Here is a 25,778-nt window from a genome sequence, read left to right on the forward strand (position 1 = left end):
CTTGGTCAGGTGGTTTAATCATGTCCCAGTTTAGCTCACCTAGCAAGACAAATTCAGACTTGGTGTAAGGGGCCAGGAGAGAGCTTCGGGTTTGTAGGATACAGTCCGGTGCTGATGGTGGCCGATAACACCCAGCAACAGTCAACAATGAGTTATTTGAAAGTTTAATGCATAAAACCAGCAAATCAAATTGTTTTGGGACAGACTTGGTGGAGACAACCGAGCATTGAAGGTGTTCCTTGGTAAAGATTGCCACTCCACCACCTTTGGAAGATTATAACCAGATATGTTATCAGTGTTCAAAACACTTTCTTAACCACGTCTCAGTAATGACCAACACATATAGATTGGAGCTGTGAACCCACTCTTTCAATTGATCCATTTTAGGTAAAACGCTTCTATTGTTAACGTGCAGAAAACCCAGGCATTTACAAAAGCAGAAATCAGTGACGCAAATGTCAGAGCACAAAACAGAACTGGGGCTAGCAAAAGTTGATGGGCCAGATTGTACATTACATGCACATTTCCAGATATAATCAGCAGTAAAACAATCAGGGCACGGCATAGGACATGGGGAGCTCTGCAGTGTTGATTTATAACATTTGAATGTGCATTAAATGGCAACAATATCATATTGTACAGCAATCTCATCAACCAGCAAGAGGTGGTTAGAATAGGATGGGAGGCCAAGAGTCCGTGTAACCAATAGAGTCAGAGTCCCGAGTGTAGGAACAAAGAACACAGGAGTCCAGAGGCAAATAGCATAAAGCACAAGAGAAAAATATAACGACTTGGGGCTAGCCATTGTAAGTTCAGAGTCACTCTCCCCAACAGTGTGTGTGTGCTGGAGGCGAGCAAAAGCTCGGGAGAGAGAGGTGGGGATATCTGTACCAAACAGGGAGAGACAGGCCAGGGCAGACGGTAAACAGTAGGTGTCATACCCACCCCATTGACCCAACCCATTTCCCCTATGACAGGCCAGTCCGGAAAAAAAGTTCATGGTTGCAATCAGTTAAAAAGGTCCCAAGCCCCACCACCTGTCCTTTACGTCTTCGACAGGCGCTACTTATATTAGTCCTAGATGTGTCACAGGTCATAACCTAGGTTTAATATAAGAAGGTTGAGTGATTTATTGGACATACAGTGCATTCGGAAAGTATTCAGACCCCTTCCCTTTTTCCAAATGGTTAAATTACAGCCTTATTCTAAAATTGACTAGATTCTTTTTTTTTTTACTCATCAATCCACACACAATACACCTTAATGACAAAGCATTAAAATGGGGTCTGAATACTTTCCAAATGCACCGTAGGTTATTATTCCCAGGAAGTATCCCTCAGAATCTTGCCCTATATCCAGGGTTCTGCCACAGGCTTGTCCTGGCTTTAGAGAAGACAGGAAGAAATTGCTGTAAACATCGAAACAGATAGGTACCACCCAATGGAGCTCACTAAATCTGCCCATGCCCACACTGTGTACCAGAGGACAAAGTCAAGTCTAACTGCCATGAGCAAGACATTCTGACAGATACATTCATTTATTGAATCGTTTACACTCATGACTAATATTCCAGTGATTTAAATCATTTTACAGCATAGTGCTAGTATACAGATCAGTATACTGTAGTCTTACAGGCTACGGTCTTCTGCCTATTTATATAATAACATAGCCTTGCAAGAGCAACAAAAGTAATGCTACTAAACACAGTCACAGAGGCACTTTAGAGCAGCAGCACATTTAACATATATAATTATAGCAGTAATTAACAATAAGATACACATTGCTGGGCAAGATCAGTGAAGTTTAAGTATGAACGTACCTACAGTATCTTTCCTTATGTTGTGCTTTTCCAGAATTCTAAATCATGCAGATAACGTTAGGAAAAGTAAAAACACAATGTCCTTTTAACAAATTTAAGAATAAATGCTGGCATTAACTGGAACTACAGTAGTAGTTGCCATTTTAGCTGAAGACGTGTAATGGATGCATCTATAATGCAAATAAATTGGTATTTCATAACATGACGATAAATATGTAACCGAATTGCAGAGTAAAATGTGAACTATACACACACAGAAATGTAACCTGTGACAGTAACATGTGACTAACCAATAACATGAATCCCTGAGCTGAAATGTTAAATCCTGTATGGTGGTCTTTCAGCCTAACGGAGGAATAACAAAGTTGGTCACAAGGCTGTTCAAAAACTATGATATTCAACTATCCAATTTAAGACGTACATATATTATTCATAAGAGCTTAAGTAATTGTACATTATAGACAAAGGATAAGACAGTGTTTGTAGTAAGTGCTTTGTTTTTTTATAAAATGTTCAGTGTTACCATGTGGCAACCCCTTCCATAAGGGACTTAGTAGATTTATACAATTTATTTTACACTAAGACAAATTTCCTCAAAGATATCCTCTATTTAAACATCCCAAAGTTCTGTTTAGAGTAAATTCAACTTTGAATGTTGATAAGTGTGTGTGCAAGCATGGCCATGTTTTTCTCAAATCATCTCGCTCTTCACCCTCACACAACCACAATATCTATCTAACAGATGTCAACAGAAACTAAACAGCTGTAGAACAAATTCTGGCCACTACAACAACCACACGCTGTGACCATTTGTGGCTGAGGTGTTGTGCTTGAACCACTGCTTGACAATCAAACTGGTAAGGCTGGCATGGTATGTAGCAGGCCTGAGCATTAGGTGATGGTTCCTCCTGGAGTGGAGGGACTACAGTAGGTACATACAGAGGGCACCTGTGTTGAAATACTATTTGAAATCATGTCAAATACTTCAGCTGTGCTTGCATGTTGAAATGAAATCAATAGAAAAGCCCCCAAAGTGCAAAAACTGCCCATCTGGCACTCCTGGCAGGCTAAAGCAAACATTCAAGCTATGTACAAACATTTAAAATAGTATTTGAACCCAGGTCTGATGGCAGAGAGGATGTTGGGGAGTGGAGACCCCAGTCTCTGTCCTCTTCAACTGCGAACAGCATCTTCTGAGTCCCCTGGGCTGAAGCAGTTGAGAGACTCCTTTAGGAGGCAGAAGGAGGGAGAGACAGTGTTATCTCACATACTAAGCTGTGCCAAGGCTGGGCGGCGTCATCATACAATTTGTTTTGACTGGTCTCTGCTACACTTGAGCTCAGAAAGAGAAGGGTAAGGTCAATCACAAGACACAACTTGCTGTTTTTTTTAGGGATGCACGACACTGATGCCGATAACCAATATTTAAAAAATGTTGCGTCCTTTTAAGCATTCTAGTACAGTTAAATAGTTAACACACACACACACACACACACACGGATGCAGCGGTCTAAGGCACTGGTTCGAATCCAGGTCGTATCACATCCGGCCGTGATTGGGAGTCCCATAGGGCGGCTCACAGTTGGCCCAGCATCGTCTGGGTTTGGCTGTCATTGTAAATAAGAATTTGTTCTTATCTAACTTACCTAGTTAAATAAAGGTTACACACACACACCACATTGACCAAAAAGTTATTTTGTTGGCATTTACGTATGTCCCCATTACCAGTAAAACATAATCAAAACCTATTTCTTTCACTTACTTGCTGTGCTGTTTCATTGTTCATTTGTTCAGTCGTTTCATTCTCAACCAGGATTTCATCATACATGTCAAGCAGTGTTTCTGTTCTGTCTATCCATGGCCTCTCTTCCTCGGTGCGCAGTCACTGTCCATTTCCATCTTGTCCAGCTGTGTATGTAACATTTCACATAAACCCTGTTTATTGTCTGCATCGAAGTAGCGGTCCTTGTACCTAGCATCGAGCATGGTGGCGACACAGTAAAGAGGCTCCGATAGTACACCACAGAATTGCTTGTTTAACCCCACGGTCTATGTCGGCGTTGAGTAGGCGTTTCAATGCCATGACAGAGGGTATCACGTCTGCTGCAGACACAGTTGATTGGCTTATTTCTCCAGTCAGTTGTTCGAATAGCGCTAGGAGTGTGTTCATGTTTTCAAGTTTCAAAACATGTTCTCAAATGCCATTGAAATGGCACCAGCGGTATGAGAACCAGCACATTGTTGAGCATGCAATACGGCTTTCCTCAGTACAAAATCCTTGTGGACCCACTGTGCTGTCAGATTCAGCATGCTCAAAGGGCTGACATCGCTGGTCCAAATGTCGGTCGTGACGCCCATAGCAAGTAGCATAATGATTTCCATCATCTTGGTGTTAATGTATTTCACCTTTTGAGTTGTCTCTCTGAAATGTTCTTACTCTTTCAAATTACTGCTCAACTTGAACTTGTTTAGTTGTTGGCTTAGTATTTTTCTGCTTTTGTTCTGTGTAGCGCTGTATTTTTCGTGGTGTCATTACATCATCTACCGACGTTATATAGGTATGCACGTCATCTACCGACGTTATATAGGTATGCACGTCATCTACCGACGTTATATAGGTATGCACGTCATCTACCTACGTTATATAGGTATGCACATCAGCTTTGACATCGGTTTTGCACATCAGCGTTAAACTATCGGGCTGATGCCAATGTTGGCATTTTTAACTAATATAGTCCAATTCTGATATGCTCATCGATATATAGTGCATCCCTAGTTTTTAAAATAAGTTTACTGTAGTTTAAGGACATCAGTAACATCATAAAAACACGTGAAGAGAGACATCATTCATGCAGAAAGACAACTAACTTGGCTTCGTGTCAACTCTGCTCCCTCAGGGTCCTCGAAGGACTGCATGCTGGGTATAAAGGGGGCCAGGGGCCGTCGAGATTGAGGTGGGTTGCCGGCGCTGTAGAGGCGCGGTCGCTTCACCTGGTCGTGACTGGACAGCGGGGTGAAACTGTTCCTCCGGAGGAATGTGGTGGGAACGACGTCATTACGGACTTTATCCTGGTGAGAGAGGATGGAGCATCAGAAGTTTCACTGTGTGTGTGCGCGCGTGTCTTGCATGCTACACATCTTGTGAAAACATTACAGCTGAAACAAACAACAGAATATTGAAGAGGTGTTGCGGTTCCTTTCCCAGACATGTTAGCAGGGCTACGCTCAGTAAAAGGCAGTGTGGCCACTGGTCATGTTTTTGAGTGTAACGCCCACACCACATGGAACATCTGGTAAACACACTGTACCGGGGACAGCACTGAGACAGTGTGGCCTGTTGATTCCAGAACTACATACTGTACTGTATAAGCAGAGCAGATCTCCAAATTAGGAGAAATTACATCAAATAGGCCCTTTGTATGGTTGAGGGTGGAAACTGTACTCTGGTCTTTTTGTGTGTGCAATTTCTCACACTATTTTGTAGATAACTGCATATTCTGAGGATTGTCTCACTACTATCTAGAACTCTTCAAACTACAACTTCCCAGATCAGACAGTTTGTTATGACTCAGCTGGTCTGTTTTTCGTTGTTGCAATTTCTCACACTATTTTGTAGATAACTGCATATTCTGAGGATTGACTCACTACTACCTAGAACTCTTCAAACTGCAACTTCCCTGATCAGCCAGTTTGTTATTACTCGACTATTTATTGTAGTTAATCATCCATCTGACTCTTGGGAGAAAGTTGTTGGATCAGTGGTCAGAACTGGCCACACCTGTTAAAAGAGGGATACAGTATACGAACCAATGAAATTAAGTACAACAGTAGATTGAACAGAGATTTGTCAAGGAGAACAACTCACTAATGGCCTGTCCCGGTGAGTGTTCACAGCCTCCACTTTGAGGTCAAACATGTCCACTTTACAACCTGGCCGAGAAAAAAATAACAGTCAATGTTAACCTGAGAGAGAGGAATGAGAGAGAAAGATGTGTCTGAGACTGACACAGGGTAGTCTTGGATGAGATATCCTACCGTAAGCCACAGGGGTGAGCTTTAGAACTGTGTGGAGGGGACACTTCAAGTAGGGCAGGTCATCTGTGTCAACAGAAACAAAGACACAATGACTTTATTTAGAACATTGCATGTGAGATCAACATGGCATCTCAAAAGGACTCAACCTCATGCCGTTAATGACACGTGATAGAGTTAACAATACATACATATATTTTTAGGGATTATATTTAGATTAGCCAATATAATTAGTCAATAGACTTCATCACTTCTCTTTCCTGACATCTGGCAGTGACCGTCAGAGGTGCCCACTGCACAGTCACAGTGTGGGTGGCTTTACTAGCTTTTAAAATGCCCCTTAAGGCACAAACTATTTTCGCAACTGAATTGGCAGACCTTAAGAGGGCCATGTGACATTCTTTTTAACCTCAACATCTATTTCTGTCCTTCATCCAGGATGAACATGAGCAAAGGCATATTTTTCACTCAGAGATCAAGATGTGTGTGTTTGTGTGCTTGTATCCTGCCTAAAGTAATTTAGTTTCCTAACGAGGTGCTGTGTGTATCTGTGAATGTGCTTGTCTGTATATAGAGAAAGTATTCAGACACCTTGACTTTTTCCACAATTTGTTACGTTACAGCCTTATTCTAAAATTGATTAAATTGTTTTACTCCCTCATGAATCTACACATCTAGACATTTTTAGAAAGAAATATCACATTTACATTATTAAGTATTCAGACCCTTTACTCAGTACTTTACTTTGTTGAAGCAACTTTGGCAGAGATTACAGCCTCAAGTCTTCTTGGGTATGACGCTACAAGCTTGGCACACCTGTATTTGGGGAGTTTCTCCCATTCTTCTCTGCAGATCTTCTCAAGCTCCGTCAGGTTGGATGGGGAGTATCGTTGTACAGCTGTTTTCAGGTCTCTCCAGAGATGTTAGATCGGTTTCAAGTCCTGGCTCTGGCTGGGCCACTCAAGGACATTCAGAGACTTGTCCCGAAGCCACTCCTGCGTTGTCTTGGCTGTCTGCTTAGGGTCGTTGTCCTGTTGGAATGTGAACCTTCGCCCCAGTCTAATGTCCTGAGCAGGTTTTCATCAAGGATCTCTCTGTACTTTGCTCCATTCATCTTTCTCTCGATCCTGACTAGTCTTGCAGTCCCCACAGCATGATGCTGCCACCACGATGTGCCAGGTGTCCTCCAGACGTGACGCTTGGTATTCAGGCCAATTTTTTTTATCTTGGTTTCATCAGATTAAAGAGAATCTTGTTTCTCATGGTCTGAGAGTCTTTTGGTGCCTTTTGGCAAACTCCAAGCGGGCTATCATGTACCTTTTACTGAAGAGTGGCTTCCCTCTGGCCACTCTACCATAAAGGCCTGATTGGTAGAGTGCTGCAGAGATGGTCGTCCTTCTGGAAGGTTCTCCCATCTCCACAAAGGAACTCTAGAGCTCTGTCAGAGTGACCATCGGGTTCTTGCTCACCTCCCTGACCAAGGCCTTTCCCACTGTCAACTGTGGGACCTTAAATAGACAGGTGTGTGTCTTTCCAAATCATGTCCAATCAATTGAATTTACCACAGGTGGACTCAAATCAAGTTGTAGAAATATCAAGGATGATCAATGGAAACAGGATGCATCTGAGCTCAATTTCGAGTCTCATAGCAAAGGGTCTGAATACTTATGTAAGTAAGGTATTTCTGTTTTTAATTTTTTATAAATTAGCAACATTATTATGGGGTATTGTGTATAGATTGCTGAGGAAAAGTTCTTATTTAACCACTTTTAGAATAAGGCTGTAATGTAACAAAATGTGGAAAAAGTCAAGGGGCTGAATACTTTCCAAAGGCACTAAGTGAGTGTGTGTTTGTACCAGCACTCTTATCCAGGAAGTAAGCGAGCAGGCAGCGCATGACAGCCTGGTGACAGATAACCAGCACGTTGCCTTGTCTTTCCAGCTCCATGATGACCGGCTCTAACCTCTGCACCAGGTCCTGGTAGGACTACGGAGAGAGGAGAGGGACAAACTGAGCTCAGTGCTTCAGATGAATGGGACAGATCTCTATAGAGAGATAAGGAGTAACTGTACCTCTCCTCCTGGGTAGCGGTAGTGGTACTTGTCCTGATCTCTTAAGGCAAACTCCGCAGGGAAGGTTTCCTCAATCATCTCATAGGTCATCTCCTCACACACACCCTGAGAATCATAAATACGTTTTTTTTTTATAGACAATCATTATTAAATTTAACCCCTACCATGTTGTCTGTGGGTCACTATTGAACCACGGTGCTGTGGTACTAACGGCATCGATCTCGTTGAGTATCTTCCACTGCTCGTAAGGCACCCCGAGCTCTTCAGCAGTCTGGATAGTCCGTCCCAGCTGGCTGGTCCACACCTTGAGGTCTGTCAGACCATGCTGCTCCACAAAACCCTTCAGCGCTCCAGCAAACTAAGAGGATTAGAATAGGCATAGTGGGTTTATTTGTATACAGAATGTAAGAAAGATTGTGTAATACAGTGATTGTGTGTGCAATATTAATATATATAGAACACAGAGCAACATAGCATGAAGCGGCGCAGTAGTTTCTGTACTTTACTACAGGAGAAGTCGAGGTATACCTTTTTCCCTTGAACAGACAGCATTCCATCGCCCCCGATGCGTCCCTCCACGTTGTGTTCGCTCTCTCCGTGCCGACACAGGTAGATAGAGTGAGAGTGCACGTGGATGTTCATCAGGTAGTACACGATCTTGCTCTGGATGTAGTCCTGCACCTTGTTTACCAGGAAGCTCCGGCCCACGTTGATGACCTGGATGAAGGACAGGTCCCTAGGGGTCAGAGGTTAGAATGGAGGTCAAGATGGAATTTATCAGTGACCTGATAGTGTCTTGATCCTATACAGACTCATTGCTAAAGACGCTAATAATGAACATCATGAAGATCTACTCATTAGCTAAATTAATTCTCAGTACAATAGTTTTGAGAAATCAAAGAAATTGACAAGAACTTCTAATAATAAAATAACACTTTTAATAGCTATTCAGGACCTGCTTTCTGTAGGTATTAAATGGCCCGAACTGTTGAAAACAAAAGCTTTCGCAAGGCCCTGGCTGGGTCAGTAAGAGGGGAAGCAACTGTTCCTCTTCTCTAACTGGGACAATGTCCAGAGGAATTTGCTGATATGACTTGGAGGCCCAGGTTTTAGGAGAGCTCAGGCTTGAAATAAGATTGTAATTTGTACATTTCTTGAAGATTAACAGTGTAAAATCAGTGTGTTGTTTTATAAGGCTTATCCTATGAGGGACTACATCTAATAATACTATGGTGAATTAGGAATAATGACCAACGAACCAAAAACTTTTTTCTGTCAGGAGATTTAGAATTGGAAATCAGACCAATGATGTTATGATGAGGAGTCAACATGGTGACAAAGCAGGCTATAATCTGAAAAAATAACTTTGTCAATCTTGTGTGTTGTCTCCAACTACTGGAGAAACTATGGAACTCTTGATGAAGGTTTGTAAATACAAATGGTATCAATTAAAGCTACATTGTGGAACTTTTTATGTACTGGTGTTTTTGGAGACCCCTCTGGCAAGAATGAAAAAAAAAGTCAAGAGTTCAACACAATTCCATAGAAACCCCGCTCTCATCTGTAGTCGCTAGAATGACATCCTCTCCATACAGAGTATAGTCCGATTTCTCCCTGCTCTGTTGACAAGTATTTTTCTCAGCGCATATGAGTCATAAAGGCCTAGCGCATTAATTTGGTGGAAAAACAACATTTTCCCAAAAATGACTTTTTAAATATATTAATACTTTTTTTATGGGTGATTTATCACGGGGTGTTGCAGCACCTTCAACACCCCTACTTCCTGCAGTTATGGGTACATTGTAAAAATGTTATAGCTAACATGAATGTCTCAGCGATCAAATATTTTACCAGGCAATCTGAAGATAGCTAACTTGGTAAAGACTTCTGAGTACTATGTACAGTACCAGTCAAAAGTTCGGACACACCAACTCATTCAAGGGTTTTTCTTTATTTTGACTGTTTTCTACACTGTAGAATAATAGTGAAGACATCAAAACTATGAAATAACACATATGGAATCATGTAGTAACCAAAAAAGTGTTTGTTAAAAAAATATATTTTTTATTTGAGATTCAAAGTAGCCGCCCTTTGCCTTGATGACAGCTTTGGCATTCTTTTGACTGGTACTGTACGTTTTCACACTTCCTGGGAGCCGCCAAGTCTGACAATAGGGACAGTTTATGTGCCTATTTAATTCCTATGTAAATCTACCCCACAATGGCCTTTCAATTTAGATAGGATCATGAAAGACATTACAATGATGAACCATGTCAAGTTTGGCATTGATCAAAAATAAGGAAACTATTAACAATTCACTTTTTTGACTGTGCAACACTAATGCTTAAAATAATCACAAAAAAATCTTGAGAAAAGCTGAGATGTGTCAATAACTCAACCATCTTTTGACCAATCAGATTTAGTCTATTTTAACCGCTGTAAATCCACTCTACAGTGGCCTATCAACTTAAAATGTGTCAACACCATCTTTGACATCCCTAAGATGATCCACACTAAATTTGATAAATCTGAAAAAACAAGGAAACTAATTATTTGCATATGTAATGTTAATGCTCAAAATCATATGCTCCTCATGAACCATGTCTGATTTTCTATTTAGACTCATTACATAAATCTTTAATGGTTTTGTGAAAAAAAAAAATAATGTCGCTGCATTCAAATATGGCTGCACTGTACCTATAGGTGCTCGTTAGCACATATGCTAATGAAAAAAATACTTAAAAAACATTATTTTTTTTTTTATCTCCTTGTCATGAACTATAAATCAAATTCACTCCAGTTTTGGTACACTGTATAGACTCAATGAGTTAGCCTCCAATGAATTTGAGAATGATTAGTTGCTGCATTCAATGTTGGCCACGCTACAGCACTAGATGGCACCATATCACTCCAGGACTAGAAGAACTGAACCGATGGACATGGGGCCATGAAATTTGGTATGTAAACCTTATGAATATGTCCTTAGAAGCTGTGTGAATATAAAATCCCGTTAACCCTGATGGATGCACCAGACAAGTTGGTGGCACAATCGATGTCATTGGCACCATAGGATAATAGAACATATCTACTGATCAAGTGAACTTTGTCTCATGCAAATGAATGTTAGGTTTAAATTATGCAGATGAACAATGTGAAATATCGTGATTAGTACATATAATCACATATTGGTGCCCTATTATGTGGTCGGAACTAGTGAAAACTGATATTTGTTTAGGGATTTTTTTTAATCAATATTGACTAATTATGTATACATTTCAATCAGGACTGACTAATCAGAATACTATTATGTTACTGTATAGATGTATGAATTTTATTTTAATCCTAGTACTGAATATAATGTGTGTAATTATAATCAAGAATTAGAACAATGACTGTCTGTCCCTTGGTAGAAACGAATGAACTTATCGTCAGACTGGCTAGAATGATTATCTACACAGGGAGGCCTCGGCCTAGTCATAAATTATCTAAACGGGTGGAGGAGGATGTAGGAAGGCTTGAGAACTATACTGCCATCGTACTGGAGTGGAGGAGGGAGGGGACAGTTTGAAACCTAATGACGTCATTTTCAGTTTATAACCTGTTGTAAATTGTATCATGTTCAGTACTCTCGAGAATAAACGCTATTGCTCTATTTTGAGACTGGTCTCTGCCCATTTTATGCAAATAAGTTTCTTACAAATCCTGAGAAATGGGCTGAGTGTATTAATTTAATTGGGTAATAAACATATAGGAATTTAATTCCTCTATCAATATTTTATTCATGAAAATTTGAAACCAGAAGCTCTGCTTCTTGCGCAGTCTGCATATTACAGCTGTGAGAGTGTATTGAAGTATTTTGGAAAACTAATGTGGAGTGTACCAACTGAGATTAAATCATTTACACAAACATATTTAAACAACATAAAGTACCAGAATTCAAAGATGACCACAATATACCAACACACTAACGCTGATTTTCTTTGGACAATATTTCTAACCATTAGTCAAATTGACCCCAGAGTTGTTATATAAAGTCAATATATTAAGTAATGGCCTTAAGAATGATTACCTGCTGCATTCAAAGATAACCAACCTACAGCACTAGACTAAGGGCTTATTCTCACTGAATAGAGTTATCGCGACCAATGTTAACTCTAAACTGAATGCGGGCGTGCAGCTCCCCGGGACTGCCGCGCAGAAGAAATATCAGAAGGCACAGAGAAGCACCAGATTGAACTTCTCAACTTTCTAGAGTTTTGCCCACTATCAACGTTTCCCTTTACTGTGGGAATTGTGATCGAATCAACACAATATTAGCCCATTTCAATGCAACATACCAAAACAAAACTAACTATGCAAAACTAATAATACAAGAGATTTTAGTGTAGGCAGAATGCATCGGAGTAGGATTAAATTGCATTGACAGGCACTACTCAGGCACATACTCTACACAGACCAGTGCGCCATAACCAATCAGAGCTGCAGTAGGCCTATATGCAAATAGACCATTGCCATATACGGATCTGTGCCGTTCACTTTGAACTGGAATGTTTTTACAGCATCAGCAGTCATGATTAGATGCGCTTGTTTTGAGATCAAAGCGAGAGCTACATGTACCGACCTTTTTTTGTCTTAAAGGGGCAGTGATGTATTTTGAGACCAGCTTGAATAAGCTAAGAAGCTAATAGGCAGAGGGTAGTATAATTCGTTTTATTCTCTGTAATAATGGTATCGAATACAGTGGTTTTCAGGCAGGCTGGAGGCGTAATATTGCTACGGTTGAAGCACATTGGGACCACTAGCGACTCAGAGCTTTTGAACATTAAAACAAATACAAAAATGTACATAATCCAGCATTAACCATTTAAAATAGAGAATGTCTTACTTGTCGTGTTCATCTGGGTCTAATGGTTGGTACATGACTTTATAACATTCTATTCTCTTCAGGAAGTCCTCCATCACACTCTCTCTGTCTCTTTCTGGGTAGTCTGGGCTGGACACCTTCACATCCTGTGGAGGAGAGAGGGAGGTACACAAGACTTAAAGTGTCGAAATCCTTAAGAAGATAATCATAGAATGTTTTAATGAGAAGTAAAACTCATAATGTAGTTAAGTTTTTAAACATGTAAGTTAATTTACCATAATATTAGCAGCAATGACATCAGGGTCGTCACACAATGACTCCACAAAAAACACCTGCGAAAGAGACCAATCTTTGAAGATATACTTTACCAAACCATTTTAACACCAATAATTGAGAATAGTTTCTAAACCTAACCATTGTTAGGTATAGAAACAAATAATAACACTGACCTTGTAAGCATGTTCCTTTGCAAAACTAAGGAGTAATTCTCTCCTCTCTCGGGTGGTGTTTGTGGCATCAAAGACCTGAAAGACATAATCACGTCTCACTGATATCTAAAATTAAGCTTGTCTTTTTACTTTGATATCACTATTTTGTCTCCAATTACTCAAAACAGCAGAGAGAGCAGAGAGTAGAAACTCACAGCGATTTGACCCCCCTCTTCAGTCAGATATGCTTTGACATCCTGCAGAGCCACCAGAGCACACTGCCTGTAGGGACACAGTGACAAAAATCAATAACAATTGAAATGAAAAATCAGTGACAACTCACTTAAATCTGACAGACATAATGCATTATGTTGCTATAATGCATTGTACGACCATGTATGACAACCCCATTATGTCTTAGTAATATTTATGTTCAATCTGTTGAAGAATTATAGCATAGAAATACACAATATATTACAAACCTTATAATAATAGATTATAGGGTTTATATAATGCTTATAACAAGTATTATACCTGTTGGTCTAGCAGTTAGCATTAAACCGAGAAAAAGGAAAATGGCGGGCGGGCGGCCAGGTGACTCACTACCATTGAGTTGCTCATTAAAGAACAAATTACATGATTTGTCCAAATCCAGTAGGAGGCCTTATAAACCTCAGCAAGGTTTTCAATACAGATAACACCTGCTTGGGAAAACATGGAGGGCATAGCCTAGAAATAAAAGGGTTACTGTAGTACTGTGTAACTCATCAAAACAACCTAATTCTTCTCCTACAGGTCCAAAAATACTATGAAGGGAGCACTCACTTCCTGATTTCCATGGCCTCCTCGTTGTCGTGTCTGAAGAAGTCATAGGACTTGTAGGCTTTCACAGCCTCTCGCCTGTAGACCCCCAGGTTGAATACTGCAACACAATACAGGTGATGAAATGCACAACATGTTCTTGTAATCAGTAGAATGTCATGTGACAGCTTACTGAACTGTGGAAGGAAGTCATGGGTTCTGCAGCATCGCAGTTCAATTACATAATTCTCTATATTGTAAATATATCAATACAAAAAGATCCCCATGATTGCTAGTCTGCACAAAGGAATGAATTTACACATCGTATAGAGTGAATACAATAACATGAATAATGAGGAAAGTGTGGTTTTCAATGTTTATCTTCCGGCAGTGTGGGTCTGCAAGTATTGTTAATGGAAATACAGTATAGTACATACAGTGAGGCCTATAAACTAACCCTTGGTTGGCACTCCTATCCAGTTGAGGTAGCGGGTTAGCTTCTTGGACATGTAGGTTTTCCCTCTGGCAGGAAGACCAATCATCACAATCACAGTGGGGGAGTTGGTCATGTAAGAGGCCCATGCTGTTCACACAGAGAAACATCAATCACAACCAAACAACTTACTTTGAAATGTCAATAGAACGTAGGCTAAGTATTTTACCATGACACAGTAACTCCATTATATTTTATAATTGTTTAAAAAAAGGCCAATATAATAACATGCCAATTATTCCTTTGGGTTTATTTTTTCATCCAGACCTTCTCACTAATGGTGGTTAATGTTTTTCAAACAGCAGCTGCTTAGCTACTGACTGTCCACAGACACTGTTAAGTCCATGCCCAGAAATCTAAAATTAAGTCTGGTGTTCTGAAGGTTATTGTTATTGTCGCTCTCTCTTCTTTAGTCTGTTACTGCAGATAGAAGATTCACCAACACCCATCCTCAGTCCTTTGCACACAAACCCTTGCTATTCTTAACAAGACCAGGCATTACATTTACATGCTACACATTCCTTAAACCAGCCCCGTGGCTTAAAAATTCAGTGGTTACCAAGCAGCCACCCGCAAAAGATGTGTGTGTGTAAATGTGAGTTTGAGATATGAGTGTGTTTGGGATATCTTGGAACCCCAAACACACTCCTAATTACAGATTCCTCAGAGTGGACTGGACTGGCTCGTTAAAGGTCCAATGCAGCTACTTTTATCTCAAGATTCAATCATTTCTTGGTAACAATTAAGTACCTTACTGTGATTGTCAAAAATAAACAAAAAGGGCGTCTTTGAAAAAGGGCGATCTCTCAAGCATGAATTTTACTAGGACTGTCTGTGTGATCTGAGTGGGAACACTGAAAATTACATTATTGGCAGAGAGTTTGGAACTCTTTCTTGTTGGTATTTAACACGTTTTCCACATGGTGATGTCACCATGGAAGGTCGAAACTCCATCCCGCCAAAACAGGCAGAGATTTTAGGTGGTCTTTACAAACAGCTCTTACACTAAAAGGGCATTATCATAATTTCCATAATTTCACAGTATTATTCTAACCTCATAGTGTGGAAATATATATAAGACACACGAAAATCTAGTTGACTGTACTGTGCCTTTAATGCTAGACTTATTTAACTGGGGGTGATCGCAAAAAAGCATGCACTGATGACTGCACACATCACATCTAATCTAGTTTGAACTGAAGTGTGAAAAAAGGCACTATGCCTATAGTAAACTATCAGAGCACCTTTCACATGCTGTATGCAGGTAGAGAGACAAAATATACCTAGTTTCACTTTGCATGAGAGGAAAGCTAAGTTTGCTAGCGAGGCAAAAAAATAGGGCTGATTACTTACAAAAAAGGGCATTTTGTGTTAATAAATCTAAATTTTCTAAATGTTAGATTCTGCACTGCCAAATTCAATTCCACTTAATCAATGTAATTGTCTATTCTCCGAGGAACATTGGTTATGCAACAGCTTGCAATGAATACTCACAGATCAGGTTGACATTTAACCTGATTGGGTTAATAGAGGAAAGGGACCAGAATAGACAGGAGTATATGAGGCTAGCAGACAAGACACTAGTACTTACAGCATTTCTTCAGTACTTCATTAGCCCTGAGTTCCGTTCTCTTTCCCTCTGCTGAACTTTCCAGAACTGCAGTGCCTTTCTGCTGGCTGGCAGCCATGATGCTAGTAGACACAGCACACTGTCACTATACTGTCCAATGACTGGTCCTTTCACGGCAGGGTAGCCTGGCTGGGGACTCTCTCTGGGACTGAGAGGTCAGGACACTAGCTAAGTGAGGTCATCTCTGCAGAGGATTCTGCAGATAACATAGTTGTTTAGTCCATCTTCCCAGATTGCTTTAATTGTTTACTTTCAAATAACCATAGCAAGCTAGCTGAGTAAATATTTTTCACAATTAGTTTATCTAGTTAGCCTATAAATACGTCTAGCTATTGTTACAGTGCAAAATATGTCTAGCTAGCTAAGCATAATACATCCCCTTTACATCTGAAGAAAGTGACCGGTTGGTTTATTTTTTCACACGTTCATATGACACGCTTTTTCTATCTAAAACAACGTGAAGACATAAACCCGGTTCAGCTATAACTTTAGCATGGTTTTTACTGCAACGTCATACTATGCAACAAAAACAGATTATCCTCAGCACGACGGATAGTTTACAGAAGCACTTACCAAAATGACAACAAGTGAGTCGACAGACACAATGTATCGCTTTGGTGAGTCACTTAGTAACCACTCAGTACAGTAGCTATTTCATCTGTCTACCGTCGAGCTCCGAGGTATTCTATTGTTTGGCTCCTCCCCCCGGACACTGCGGGAAGGAAATCAACCTGCGCACTGACTAACGATGGACACCGGTAACACAGATAGAACAATGAGACAGATATTTCATCGGATGTATGAATGTGAAGCATGAAAAAAAAGTAAACAAAATAATAACAAAAAATCGAAATAAATGTGAAGCAACCGCCTGACATTGGTAGTAAGAGGAAGCTCAGTGGCCAGCAGTGGGAGAAGATGGATTTTGACCGAAATTCTGCAAATTCTCATCGATGGAACATTTGATCTCAATTCAGTTTTCTGTTCCCAAAACTACAATATGTTATGAACAGAGTGGACTAGGTTTTGTAGACATTACCCTTTGCCAAAGTTGTAAAAAAATCGCGTTGTTTAGAGGGAGTGCAAAGGCGAATTGAGTTATTGCACACACGCACTTTCCAAGAGTAGACGTTCTCTAGCGGAAATATGCAGATTTATGCTTAGAACGGGCTAATATAATCTCACTAGCTCGTGCTTGGCTCTGCCCACCTCTTTGCTTGTTCTGCCCACTATGACTCATATGTTCCCATTGGAAACGACAGTCTGTGGTCCATCTTAGTTTAGTTATAAACATCTTTGCTGGTAATCTTCTTCGGTGGGGTTTGTCTGCGGTTGGCATCCGCTTTACCCCACCTACTGTACTGGAGTGTGGGCCAGAGAAGGACAAACTAAATCTTACCTGTGAGCCCCGTTTCTCTTAACAAATTGAAAATATGTGAGAATGTATCTAATGACCTTCTAGTCGATATACTCTTTAAATTAATTTCCTGTATCCCCTTCTCCCTCATACTAAATCTCAGCCTCTCTTTTCCTCTCCTGCTGCCCACACTGTATCAATACACACTCCGCTGTTTCTGTTTCCTGGCAATAATCACACTTTCCTATTGGATGCTTTCCTATAACAAAGTATTATTCAATCGGCTGTGTCCCACCCTTAATTTGTAAAAAGAGCCTCCTCTCCTTTGTCCCTTCCTGCCGTCCTCCCTGAATTTCCTCTGTACTTGAAACAAATACCTACTCTTAGTATCTCTATTACAATGCTCCTGCCATCTCTGCACCATCACTGTCCATATCAGGCTTTTTCCCACTGCCTTGCTCATTGAAACCTCAACATCCCCACTACCAAGTGCTTGTTTAGCCAGTACATCAACTGCCTCATTCCCCTCCACCCCCACATGGTCTGGGACCCAAGTAACTCTTATCTGTATACTCGTGTCTAATCCTGCAATGTGTTTGTAGTACATCATAAAGCAGATCTTGTCTGCTACGTGAGCTAAAGAACTGCCAACTCATCAACTCTGCACATTAATCAGAGCAAATAACTACTCTGTTTGACTTCCTCCACCCACTGCAAGGCCAACAGTATGGCCATCAGCTCTGTTGTATATACAGCCAGATGACCTGTAATATGTTTCCTGACTGCCACCCCACATTCCTGCACTACAAATGCTGACCCAGTATATCCTGTCCTTGGATCTTTTGAACAATCTGTGTAAATGGCCACAAAATCCTGATACACAGTATCCAGACGTCTACTAAACAAATCAGATGGATCAACACGCAATATTTAATTGCCAGCTGCTGTCTCCTAATCTGCAAAGGCAATGGCACCTATTTTTCCAATTGGCCTGAGCTCCTTTTACTCAACGAAACCCTGCTTATGCATCACGACTGGACTACCGACGTAATCTGTAATCTTTTTTTCTTCCAACAAGCCCCTCCGTCTCGACGTCCCCTGAATGCCCATCTGCTAGCCGCGGCTCACTAGCTGTCTAGACCATATTGGACTGTTAGCTGAATAGGTACATCGGCCAATTTCTTGGGCCACTATACCTATTTTGCCAATTGGACTTGGACCCCTCTGCTACTCGGAACCCTACTAATCCATCACGACTGGTCTATCGACGTCACCACACGCGGAGGCTAAAACAGACTTTCCTCCATCGCCACGTCCATCTAAGGCCCTTCTGATAGCTTGCTAGCCCCGGTCTCCAGCCAGCCCAACCACTCACTGGATCCCTATGATCACTCGGCTACGCATGCCTCTCCCTAATATGCCTTGTCCATTAGTTGTCCTGGTTAGTGATTATGTGTCTTATTTCACTGTAGAGCCTCTAGCCCTGCTCAATATGCCTTAACCTACCATTTAGTTCCACCTCCTACATATGCGGTGACATCACCTGGTTTAAACGTCTCTAGAGACAATATCTCTCTCATCATTACTCAATACCTTGGTTTACCTCCAATGTACTCACATCCTACTCACATCAAACTGTCAAATGCTCCCTAAAACACTTCAGCGAGCAGGCCTTTCTAATCGAACTGGCACGGGTATCCTGGAAGGATATTGACCTCATCCCGTCAGTAGTTACTTTTTTAAATGTTTGTTTATTTGAAAACATTTTTTCAGTAGTTACTTTCTTGTCTCATCACTGCAACTCCCGTATGGACTCGGGAGAGGCGAAGGTCGAGAGTCATGCATCCTCCGAAACACAACCCAACCAAGCCGCACTGCTTCTTGACACAATGCACATCCAACCCGGAAGTCAGCCGCACCAATGTGTCGGAGGAAACACCTAGCGACCTGGTCAGCGTGCACTGCGCCCGGCCTGCCACAGGAGTTGCTAGTGCACGATGAGACCATTATATCCCTGCCGGCAAAACCCTCCCTAACCCGGACAACGCTGGGCCAATTGTGCGCTGCCCCATGTGCCTCCCCATCAAGGCTGGCTGAGACAGAGTCTGGGCTCGAACCTAGAATCTCTGGTGGCACAGCTAGCACTGCGATGCAGTGCCTTAGACCACTGCGCAACCGGGAGGCCCCCTTCCTCACAATCTTAAATAAGCACACCACATTCAAAAGATTTAGAACCAGGAACAGATACAGCCCTTGGTTCAGACCTGACTGCCCTTGAACAGCACAAAAACATCCTGTGGCGTTCTGCATTAGCATCGAAAAGTGATATGCAACTTTTCAGGGAAGTTAGAAACCAATATACACAGGCAGTTAGGAAAGCACTGAGGCTAGGAAACACTGTCACCACCGATAAATCCACTATAATTGAGAATTTCAATAAGCATTTTTCTACGGCTGGCGATGCTTTCCACCTGGCTACCCCTACCCCGGTCAACAGCCCTGCACCCCCCACAGCAAATCGCCCAAGCCTCAACCATTTCCCTTTCACCCAAATCCAGATAGCTGATGTTCTGAAAGAGCTGCAAAATCTGGACCCCTACAAATCAGACAGGCTAGACAATCTGGACCCTCTCTTTCTAAAATGATCTGCCAAAATTGTTGCAACCACTATTACTAGCTTGTTCAACCTCTCTTTCGTATCGTCTGAGATTCCCAAAGATTGGAAAGCTGCCGCGGTCATCCCCCTCTTCAAAGGGGGAGACACTCTAGACCCAAACTGCTACAGACCTATATCTATCCTACCCTGCCTTTCTTAAGGTCTTCGAAAGCCAAGTTAACAAACAGATTACTGACCATTTCGAATCCCACCATACCTTCTCCGCTATGCAATCTGGTTTCAGAGCTGGTCATGGGTACACCTCAGCCACACTCAAGGTCCTAAACGATATCATAACCGCCATCGATAAGAGACATTACTGTGCAGCAGTATTCATCGACCTGGCCAAGGCTTTCAACTCTGTCAATCACCACATTCTTATCGGCAGACTCAACAGCCTTGGTTTCTCAAATGATTGCCTCGCCTGGTTCACAAACTACTTTTCCGATCGAGTGCAGTGTGTCAAATCAGAGGGCATGTTGTCCGGACCTCTCGTCGTCACTAAATTCTCAGGCCGACTCTTTTCTCTGTATACATAAATGATGTCGCTCTTGCTGCTGGTGATTCTCTGATCCACCTCTACGCAGATGACACCATTCTGTATACCTCTGGCCCCTCGTTGGACACTGCGTTAACTAACTCCAGACGAGCTTCAATGCAATACAACTCTCCTTCCATGGCCTCCAACTGCTCTTAAATGAAAATAAAACTAAATGCATGCTCTTCAACCGACCACACCTGCCCGCCCGTTCAGTATCACTACTCTGGACGGTTCTGACTTAGAATATGTGGACAACTACACATACCTAGGTGTCTGGCTAGACTGTAAACTCTCCTTCCAGACTCATTAAGCATCTCCAATTCAAAATTAAATCTAGAATCCTATTTCGTAACAAAGCATCCTTCACTCATGCTGCCAAACATACCCTCGTACAGTGCCATCCGTTTTGTCATTAAAGCCCCATATACTACCCACCACTGCAACCTGTACTTTCTCGTTGGCTGGCCCCTTACTTCGCCACCATGGCCTTATTTTATTTATTTTAATTTAATTTCTTTTTTGGTCCTTACCTCCCTTATCTCACCTCATTTGCTCACATTGTATATAGACTTATTTTTCTACTGTATTATTGACTGTATGTTTGTTTTACTCCATGTGTAACTTTGTGTTGTTGTATGTGTCGAACTGCTTTGCTTTATCTTGGCCAGGTCGCAATTGTAAATGAGAACTTATTCTCAACTTGCCTACCTGGTTAAATAAAGGTGAAATAAATAAAAAATATCCCCCATCTCCACCTGTAGTGCAGACACTAGGGAGGTCTGAAACGCCCCAATATTCTGAGTCCTTGCCCCTTTATGACATCTAGCCTTCTAATGAGGTCTGAGCTGCCGAACCATATGCAATACTGTCATAGTTTATTAAAGATCAGATTAATGCAATATACATGGTCCTCAATGAGGAACGGCCAGCCCCCCATTCCTTCCACATCACCTTTTTATAAGGGCACAAGCGAGACCCAGATGCAGACATGGGAGGCAGATGGTTTGAGTCTTGATATTTATTTAACAATAACAAACGGGTACAAAAGTATCTATATATCCACTGTAAAACAAGTCCTATATCGACATAACCTGAAAGGCCGCTCAGCAAGGAAGAAGACACTGCTCCAAAACCGCCATAAAAAAGCCAGACTACGGTTTGCAACTGCACATGGGGCCATAATGATCATTGTTGTTTGGAGGAAAAAGGGGGAGGCTTGCAAGCAGAAGAACACCATCCCAACCGTGAAGCATGGGGGTGGCAGCATCATGTTGTGGAGGTGATTTGAAGCAGGAAAGACTGGTGCACTTCACAAAATAGATGACATCATGAGGTAGGAAAATTATGTGGATATATTGAAGCAACATCTCAAGAAATCAGTCATGAAGTTAAAGCTTGGTCGCAAATGGGTCTTCCAAATGGACAATGACCCCCAGCATACTTCCAAAGTTGTGGCAAAATGGCTTAAGGACAACAAAGTCAAGGTATTGGCGTGGCCATCACAAAGCCCTGACTTCAATCCCATAGAAAATTTGTGGGCAGAACTGAAAAAGCGTGTGCAAGCAAGGAGGCCTACAAACCTGATTCAGTTACACCAGCTCTGTCAGAAGGAATGGGCCAAAATTCTCCCAACTTATTATGGGAAGCTTGTGGAAGGCTACCCGAAATGTTTGACTCAAGTTAAACAATTTAAAGGCAATGCTACCAAATACTAATTGAGTGTATGTAAACTTCTGACCCACTGGAAATGTGATGAAAGAAATAAAAGCTGAAATAAATCATTTTCTCTACTATTACTCTGACATTTCACATTCTTAAAATAAAGTGGTGATCCTAACTGACCTAAGACAGCAAATGTTTACTAGGATTAAATGTCAGGAATTGTGAAAACTGAGTTTAAATGTATTTGGCTAAGGTGTATGTAAACTTCCGACTTCAACTGTATGTGTAGATCAGTGACACAATCTAAATTTTGATCCATTTTATATTCAGGCTGTCACACAACAAAATGTGGAAAAAGTCAAGGGGGGTGAATACTTTCTGATGGCCCTGTATTTCACCTCCACGTCATCAAGTTTGCTAGGTCATTAAAAGCTCTAATTTGTGACCGTCTCTGTGGTCATATAGCTGTCATAGATGGTCCCTAATTTAGAGCATCTCTGATGCTATAAATGCTTTTGCGTTTACCAAAGGCAGTGTTTTTCGTAATTGTGGTCCATCCAATTTAAAAGTGCACATTCACTTCCATAACATTTTTTTCTAGGCTACCAGCATGTTAGATAAACATGCACAATAATACAGGATACCCTTACAACAATTCACTGCAGTTAAATGCAGTAAAACTGCAGTACAGTGAAATAATGGTTGTTTAATTAATGGTATCCGGTAGCTTGCTGTGTGTGTTGGCTTATAATGGTAATCTTTTGTGTTAGTTAATTGCACGGTTTATTGTGCTGCAGATTGTTTTTCTGTTGCACTGAATTATGTTTTGGTGTTCTTTTATGACTAACTCATTTTGTTTTCACAATTGAGCAAATAACGCATATGTCAATCTGTTTTATTTCAATCTCCTACTACAATCCACCAGGATTTACAAAACCCTATTTTTCATCCGTTTTATTTCCATCAATAATTTGTACAAAATTATATTTTCCCTTAAAAAGTGGCAATCAGCAGTTGCTACATCCATTTTTTTATTTATAAATATGTACCCATTGATTCTTGAAAAATATAACTTATGTCTTTCCACATCAGAACCCGAAATATAAGCTTGTTTTACTCTAATGTTCGTAAACATAAAATGTAAACAAACACTATATAGCCTCAAAACGTTGGTAAAACTGTAAATATTTAATTCATAGCTCTGTCTATGAATTTGAAAGAGGTTACATTTCTCCAGCCCCATTCCTCAGCTTTTTACCGAATTAGGGGTTGGTGCGACCGCTTTGTTATTGTATCTACTGCTGATTGCCGCTTTAAAGCAATTAACATAATGCATGCAGTAATTGTATTTTAATTTCAGTAGCTAAATAAGGAGGTAGGCATATCAGTTACAGCTAAAACTTTGATTTGAATCTGTGCTTCATGCGTAGCAATATGTCTCTGCCAGCAGGCAGCCTGCTTGCTGAAGCACATCGATCAACATTCCATATGGCAGTTGGGGCAGAGTGCCCAGTAGGCTACACAACAACACAGCTGGAAAACAACTACCGTTTTAGTGGTAGTCCCTGTTCACTTGCATTCTTGTTTTACTTTTGTAAGTAAAACGGTGGTTTGTTGGGGACAAGAACTTCAAGAAAAGATTTGCTTGCTAGCTAACGTTAGCAAATTTAGCTGGCTAATTTAAGATACCTAATTTTTACCTGTTGTAGCCGTTAGTTGTAGCTATCTTGCTAACATTTTGATATATATTTAGTTAATGACAATAAGTGTGTGTGTGTGTGTGTGAGAGAGAGATATGATCACAATAACTTTAGAAAACATTGTCATGTCAACGTTGTCATGCTAGCTGTGTGTGTGAATGTGTATATGTGTTCTGTGTGAGAGAGAGCGGGGGAGAGATGAGGATCACAATAATGGAGAGAGGGAGAGAGAGTTATATGGTCTCTATTTAGAAATGAGGCTTAACGCCCTGTTTTGTCACACATTCATTTATTCGTGTATCTAAAATTGGTGTTGTGCGCTAACGTCATGTTGGAAAATGTTCTACTTACTTACTTGTTGTAGAAAGATGATGCCACCTTCAAGTGCTATCTGAGTTATCAGAAGCCCCTAGTTCCCAGTGGGACATTTAATTTGATTGACCCTCCAAGTTAGAATTACAAGTGATAAACTCAAAGAAAATGTTGTTACCCGAGTTGTCATTTCACCACTGACCGTTTGCCTTTTCAACAAATAGTTTTGTAATAATTACACCCTTAACAATATGGATAATGTAGCTATTCTGACCATATTCTTCAGGTTTATTGGTTGAAGAATTGTTCCTACTTCAAAAGCACTTGAACACAATCATGTGGGACTTTCCAGTTTCCTATTTCCCACGAGTATATGAATCCGTATCAGAATCAACCAATAGGAAGGTCTACCAAATAACTTACGTTCATTTTGGGAGAATCACAATTAGCACACTGCTCGCGTCCTCTCTCCTTGTCTCCTTCTCAACACCTATCGGAGAAGGTCAGGAGGGAGATACCTCTTGCTTTCGCATCCAATGGGTTTTGAGAAGGTAAAAAGGTGAAAGGACTCCTGGAGAATGCAATTGATATTCTCACTTTATCTTGGAGGTCCTGAATTTCCGACATGACTTGAACGCAGCATTGGTTTGTTTGTCTGAGGTCAATAGGCCTACCATCTAGATGCCAGTAGGGGGTGCTCTATGATACATTTTGCTACACTGCATTTACACACTGAAAATAAATATCCACATATTTTAATAGTAATCACAATTCTTTATTCTTTCAAAAGAAACAAACCTCACAGTGTCTAACTAGTATACCATATGAACAACCCCTTATCAATAGAATAGAATGTGCTTGATTTGTAAATAATGACCAGTAGTATCTAAATCGTCCTCTTTGTCTAATTTATTTATGTATGTTTCACTATTTGCATCTCTCAAAGAGGAGTTGGTTAATGGGAATAGTGTAATCACCAGTGACAAGTCTAAGGAGGTATAGCTACAGTCAGGTAAATGAGATTATAAAGTGCATCTGTCCATAGAAAAGTTCATCTATGTAGAATAGATGGTATAGTAGGGGATTCAAGGGAAAATGTTATTGACGTTAAGGATACAATCAAGATCATCAGTTCTAACAATCCAAGCCAGATGACTGAAGAGTTTTGCATCGTCCATTCTCAACAGGATATATGCCATCAGGGGTTGGCCCTTCCTGTGTCCATTATAGCCCTTTATATCTCAAGTAGTATACAAACTGCCTGACGATCCCTAATCAGGCCATGTTCTCTTGAAGTAGTGTGGGACTAAAGGGTTCGATCCTTCCAGGCTCCTGATTCTGAAGGAATCTAATTTAGAAACAAGATCTAAATTCTGGAGCCTATGCTGTGCCAGTGCATTGCAAAGATCT

The 25,778-nt window shown here is 40.9% G+C and overlaps 1 protein-coding gene across 5 annotated transcripts; it reads right to left on the minus strand.

Annotated features, from left to right (window-relative positions):
- Nucleotides 1-377: 377 nt before the first annotated feature.
- pfkfb2a (6-phosphofructo-2-kinase/fructose-2,6-biphosphatase 2a) lies at nucleotides 378-24,754 on the minus strand. Of its 5 annotated transcripts, none has more exons than XR_004205291.1 (16): nucleotides 16,714-17,256; nucleotides 16,102-16,202; nucleotides 14,475-14,600; nucleotides 14,042-14,138; nucleotides 13,432-13,498; nucleotides 13,238-13,312; nucleotides 13,064-13,120; nucleotides 12,810-12,934; nucleotides 8,453-8,660; nucleotides 8,136-8,282; nucleotides 7,925-8,029; nucleotides 7,709-7,838; nucleotides 5,855-5,917; nucleotides 5,685-5,749; nucleotides 4,688-5,597; nucleotides 378-3,046 (listed from the first exon to the last, which is right to left on the minus strand). XR_004205291.1 is itself a non-coding variant. In XM_020459567.2 (16 exons), the coding sequence occupies exons 2-16, from the start codon at nucleotides 16,196-16,198 to the stop codon at nucleotides 2,993-2,995; spliced, it is 1,617 nt and encodes a 538-aa protein (XP_020315156.1). In that variant the 5' UTR covers nucleotides 16,199-16,202; nucleotides 16,714-17,141; the 3' UTR covers nucleotides 378-2,992. The 5 variants fall into 5 exon arrangements, 3 of the variants coding, with proteins under 3 accessions (XP_020315156.1, XP_020315155.1, XP_020315157.1); XR_004205290.1 differs by having other exon boundaries at nucleotides 16,102-16,336; nucleotides 16,714-17,255; XM_020459567.2 differs by having other exon boundaries at nucleotides 4,688-4,888; nucleotides 16,714-17,141.
- Between the last annotated feature and the right edge of the window lie 1,024 nt (nucleotides 24,755-25,778).

Source organism: Oncorhynchus kisutch, linkage group LG24 (genome assembly GCF_002021735.2).
Source record: "Oncorhynchus kisutch isolate 150728-3 linkage group LG24, Okis_V2, whole genome shotgun sequence".
NCBI classification, from domain to species: Eukaryota; Metazoa; Chordata; class Actinopteri; order Salmoniformes; family Salmonidae; genus Oncorhynchus; species Oncorhynchus kisutch.

Coding starts and splice junctions, on each gene's coding strand:
- pfkfb2a (XM_020459567.2), bottom strand. CDS start 16,198: ATGGCTGCCAGCCAGCAGAAAGGCACTGCAGTTCTGGAAAGTTCAGCA. Junction 5,918..7,708: donor CTTCCTGGATAAGAGTGCTG/GTACAAACACAC, acceptor CTGTTGACACAG/ATGACCTGCCCTACTTGAAG. Junction 4,889..5,684: donor CTCACCGGGACAGGCCATTA/GTGAGTTGTTCT, acceptor CTCTCTCACCAG/GATAAAGTCCGTAATGACGT.